Consider the following 4,950-nt stretch of genomic DNA (forward strand, 5'->3'; position numbering starts at 1 on the left):
CAGTCCTTGCTTCTCTCTCTTTCCAGGCTGCCTAAGACGAAAGAGGAGCCACAGGAAGGGGGTGAGTGGGGATCTGGGGGTGTCCAGTACAGCAACCCAGATCACCCCCCCCAAATTCATACCCCACCCCACCAACAACATGCTGGGCTCTGCTTGGGGACCCTGCCCCAGCCCACATTTGCCCCATGGGGGTTGCCAAGGAAACATGCCGCCTGCCCCTCACCAGCCTGCCCCCTGCTGCAGAGGAGGCAGGTCAGGGCCTTAGCCCACTGGGCTAGCTGTCTCCTGCTCTTTCTTGCGAGTCCCCTTTCTTGCCTCCTGCAGAAACCCTCCCTGCTGCTCCTGCGACGACTCCTGCCCCGCACCCAGAGCCACAACAGCAGGAAGTCAAGCCGCTCCTGGCCAGCCCCCCTGCGGAGACCCTCCTGGACCCCACCAGGGACCCCCTGTTGCTTCTGCAGAAGCATCTGCAGGTCCTCAAGGAGATGCAGGGCCAGTACCTTCAGGCAGGTAAGTCTTGGACAGGGGTACCTCCTGGTCTTCAGCTCCCAACCGGGGAACCCGCTTGCCAGGGGCCTGATCCCTTTCCTCTCCTTCCCCCTCCCCAATTCCAGAAGTGAAGATCCGCAGCGCTTGCCATCAGTTCCCACGCTCCCTGCGGGCTGCCAGCCTCCAGATCTGCCGCACCCGGAGGAGGCTCATCCGCACGGAGGTCCGCCTGCAGCGTCAAGCCAGCAGCCCCGGTGAGCCTCTTCGGAAGCTGCTGCGGGTTTCAATCATCTGCCAAATGGATTTTAACCCTCTTGATTTATAATGTTAACATTGTAGCTTCATTTTTGGGGGTTTGTTTTGTTTTGTTTTGCAAATCACTTATTTTGCAAATCACACATTTTGACACTCAAATATATAGGATGAACTAAAACACACTCTTATTGAAATAAAAACTGTCCAGTCCAAAAATATGGTTCCAAAGCTTTACTAACAGAACTTGTTAGTAAAACAGACAAAAAAAACAAATAATGTTACATCCAGATAGTTTCATAATATCATGTGCTTGGAACATAGCATAGGAACAACATCTTAGAAATAGTAAATTACTTCACCTGGAACTGAAAACAACGCTCTGTGTTTCCAAAACACGGACTACCTTAGCAGGAGGCTGTGTTCCTGAAGAGAGACGAAGCACACCCCTTTTCTCTGGTGGCCTGAAAACAAAGCCTAACTTACAGACCCGAAATGGAGATTTGTAACTGAATACCTTTCTCAGGTGATCTGTGTTAAACACCTCATGTCAGAGCAGCAGAGATACATCAGCAGCTAACCATTAACCTGTTAGGCATTCTGAGAGCTCTAGTTGACCTCAATGGAATTTCCCAATGTTAAACCTTTAGCAATAGACACACAGAGCAATTTTCCATTTCAATGTACAATTTAACAATACTTAACACATCCTTGGCTAGACTCTGATGAAATGCCCCATTCCTTTCTGTCTTGCTGGCCTCCAAGTTCCTCTGGTGGTGTGAAAACAGCTTAAAATGATAAACGGGAGGGAGGGGCCAAGCGGGTGGATGGTGGGGGCTGCTGGCCTTCCATGCCTGCCAAATTTATGCTTTCTACTGCCCCAACCTCTCGTTTCTTGCAGGTGTCTGCCAAAGCTCCCCAGGCACAAGCCTGTCTTCTTTGAAGCCCACTTTGGAGTCAACTTCCGCCTCCAGCTCTGGGGAGGTGGTCTCCATCACCCCCACCACCTCCAGCTTCTCCCTCCCGGCCAACCCGCTTTCCCCGCCTCCCCCCTCCCCGCCCCTCCTCCAGCCAGATATCAGGGTCCTGCAAGAAGGGTTGGAGACTTTGCTCGAAATTGAGGCCCACCAGCTGCAGGAGCGTAAGTACCAGACAGAACCTTCTCCCTCCCGTGGCTCTTCCCTTTGATTCCGTTTACAAGATGCCTTATCCCCAGGGTCGGTGACAGTCCTATAATATACAGTTATAAAAAAGAGGTGTAGAATCATAGAATCGGAAAGGAACCCAGAGCTCATCCAGTCCAACCCTTGCTGGGCAGATAAAACTGTTCCCAGTGGAGAACAGCATACATTTCAGCCAAAGGAGTCCCACAGAAATGGCAAAGGCTAAGGTGAAAGAGATTAAACCTCCCACAATGAAGGTGCCAGGTGCATCTCCATAGGGAGGGAGGGAGTTCCACAATGTGGGGGCCGCCACAGAGAAGGTCCTGTCTCCCCACTCTCTCTTGCCCTCTGGGCCACACTCCCCCATACTTCTGAGGGCTAGTGGAACTACCATGGAAGACCGCTTCACCCCTGCGGAACTTCGCTCCCAATGAGGTCCTAGCAATGGAGATGGTCTTTCAGATCACAGACACCTTCCTCGGTAAGCTATCTCACTAACTCATAGTCCCTATAGCACATTTTTCTTTTTTCTTTACTTTGACAAAGTAATAATCATACATAAATAAGAATAAAAATGTGCCCCGCCCCGCCAAGACCATTCCATTGTAACTATCCAACCTCCCACAATTTCAGCACCTCTTGCGATGGTTTGACCCCTTCCCGTTTTAACAGTACAAATTCTACAAACACCCTGCATATCTCTTAAAAATCATTTCTCCTGCATATTCTCCATCTTACCTTAATGGCACATGTTAATTTATCATTAATAGCTACCATACTTTTCCGTGTATACGACGAGGTTTTTTTTACTCTAAAATAATGCCGAAAAGGGGACCCAGGTGGCGCTGTGGTTAAACCACTGAGCCTAGGGCTTGCTGATCAGAAGGTCGGCGGTTCTAATCCCTGTGACGGGGTGAGCTCCCGTTGCTTGGTCCCAGCTCCTGCCAACCTAGCAGTTCGAAAGCACGTCAAAAAATGCAAGTAGATAAATAGGAACCGCTACAGCGGGAAGGTAAACAACGTTTCCATGTGCTGCTCTGGTTTGCCAGAAGTGGCTTTGTAATGCTAGCCACATGACCTGGAAGCTGTACGCCGGCTCCCTCGGCCAATAATGCGAGATGAGCGCGCAACCCCAGAGTCGGTCACGACTGGACCTAATGGTCAGGGGTCCCTTTACCTTTACCTTTTTAATGCCGAAAAACTGGGGGCGTTTTATACATGGGCAGTGGGTGGCGCTGAAGGATGATTGTCATTGGCGAGTTGGGGTGTGATTGGTGGCTGCGGCAAAGGCTGTTGTTGATTTGCTGCTGCTGCTGCTGCAATTGGGCTTGGGATTTCCTTCTGCTGTTGGTGATCTTACAGACACGTTTTGCAGACACGAGGGATTGTTAGCGAGTGGCACTTCCTCTCAAAAAGCTCAACAACTTTGGGTCATCCTCCCCAAAAGAAGCTCAACAACTCCAGTCCTCCCCCCAAAAAGTTCAACAACTTTTGGCCATCCTCTCAAAAAACTGTGGGCCATTTTCTTAATTTGGAGGCCCCCCGAAATAGGGGGCGTCTTATGCAAGAGGGTGGGGTGTTATACACGGAAAAGTACAGTATATCATAGCTCAACTTTCTAACTATCCCATCATTGCCAATACCCCAGTCTCTGAGCTGGGCATTTCTTGGGCCTGGCTTCCTTGGGATGAAGTTCTACTGGAAATTGGCGGCATGTCCTGTGGTCCAAGGTTTATTTTCATGTACATTCAGGCTGAGAAGAAGACAGAGCAGCTCCCAGCATTAACACTCCAACAGATTCCCCTTCCTCCCTTTAGGGTTCCAGGTGCAGCACCAAAGCTATCCATTTTGGATTCGCACAGAGAGCAAGTCCGGTCTCTGTGTCTTTTCCAACCCCAGTCCCCAAACTGTCTGCTTTCCTCCCTTAAGCATGCCATCCTCTTCAGCCAGAGGTGCACCCCACAGAAATCCATCTCGTCCCAGGCATTCCATGATTCAAAGTTCAATGCCCACAGATTCCCTAAAACCCATTGAAACCACAGCGATCCACAGCAATTGCAAAAGCAGAGCAATGGGCCGCCCCACCTGGGAAGGGGCCAGGAGCACCCAGGACAAGGAGGGGCCCTCATCCCCCCGCCCATCACCTTCTTCTCTCTTCCCTTGCAGGGAAAAGGGACATTCGGACATGCCAGGAGTGCCTGAGGTCCCTCCGGGAGCTGAGGGCGCAGCTGCAGAAAGTGCGGAGCAGACTTTGGCGGGTGGAGGCCATACTGGGCATCCAGGTGCCCCCCAGGGAGCTGGAGGTGGGAGAGCAAGAGCAGAAGGAGGAGGAGGAGGAGGAGGAGGAGGAAGAAGAATAAGAATGAGCACCTCGCAGGTGCCCCCAAACATCCAAATTCAGAATATCCAAATCCTCTCCCTCCTCCGAAGATGTTGGGCGACGGATCTGCTGTTTATTGTGTTCTTTGCACCCGTTACAAGTAACTAATCTTTTCAGACAACATTGTAGACCGAGGATTAATGACTGGATGCGGGACGGCCTTTATTTAATGTTTGAATGTTTTCTTAGGCACTATTCAAGGATGTTTTAAATTGAATTTTCAAATAAGCATGCAATAAAGGAAACATCAGAATATTTTGTGTGTACTTATTCATAGATATGGCCATGGATGCTTGAGTTGAGATTCCTGGCTTGCAGGGGGTTGGACTAGATGGCCTTTGGCTTCCTTCCAACTCCACCATTCTATGATTGTTCATTGTATTTCCATGCCTTATTTAACCTCTCTGATGATGGTCTGTGTGGCCTTTTTGGCTCAGACTTGGAGCAGCAGGGGCAGCCCATCCTTTTTAAAAAAATTAATATATATATTTATTAAAGATTTCTTAGTGTACATAAACACATGCAGGGCCGTCTCTAGGCCCGGGTCCAGTGGCGCAGGGCACCAGGGCGCCAGGCCACCAGGGGTGCTGCTGCGCTCGCTGAGAGGCGCGGCAGAGGCCACCCCAGGCACGCTGGATGCAGCCCTAGGCGCGCCTCTCAGCTGTT

At 50.6% G+C, this 4,950-nt stretch overlaps 1 protein-coding gene across 1 annotated transcript; it reads left to right on the forward strand.

Moving 5' to 3' along the window:
• Positions 1-185: 185 nt before the first annotated feature.
• Positions 186-4,433, forward strand: LOC148683731 (uncharacterized). Its single transcript, XM_088657272.1, has 5 exons — positions 186-252; positions 325-510; positions 615-743; positions 1,643-1,882; positions 4,071-4,433. The coding sequence occupies exons 1-5, from the start codon at positions 186-188 to the stop codon at positions 4,262-4,264; spliced, it is 816 nt and encodes a 271-aa protein (XP_088513398.1). The 3' UTR covers positions 4,265-4,433.
• The last annotated feature ends 517 nt before the right edge of the window (positions 4,434-4,950 follow it).

The sequence above is a fragment of the Zootoca vivipara genome, chromosome 13 (genome assembly GCF_965207765.1).
Source record: "Zootoca vivipara chromosome 13, rZooViv2.hap1.1, whole genome shotgun sequence".
Classification (NCBI taxonomy): domain Eukaryota; kingdom Metazoa; phylum Chordata; class Lepidosauria; order Squamata; family Lacertidae; genus Zootoca; species Zootoca vivipara.

What these genes read in the sequence shown, in the direction of transcription:
- LOC148683731 (XM_088657272.1), top strand. Translation starts at nt 186, where the DNA reads ATGGGGGTTGCCAAGGAAACATGCCGCCTGCCCCTCACCAGCCTGCCC. An exon ending in GCGTCAAGCCAGCAGCCCCG is followed by an intron (nt 744 to 1,642) that starts GTGAGCCTCTTC and finishes CGTTTCTTGCAG; the next exon opens with GTGTCTGCCAAAGCTCCCCA. An exon ending in GGCCCACCAGCTGCAGGAGC is followed by an intron (nt 1,883 to 4,070) that starts GTAAGTACCAGA and finishes CTTCCCTTGCAG; the next exon opens with GGAAAAGGGACATTCGGACA.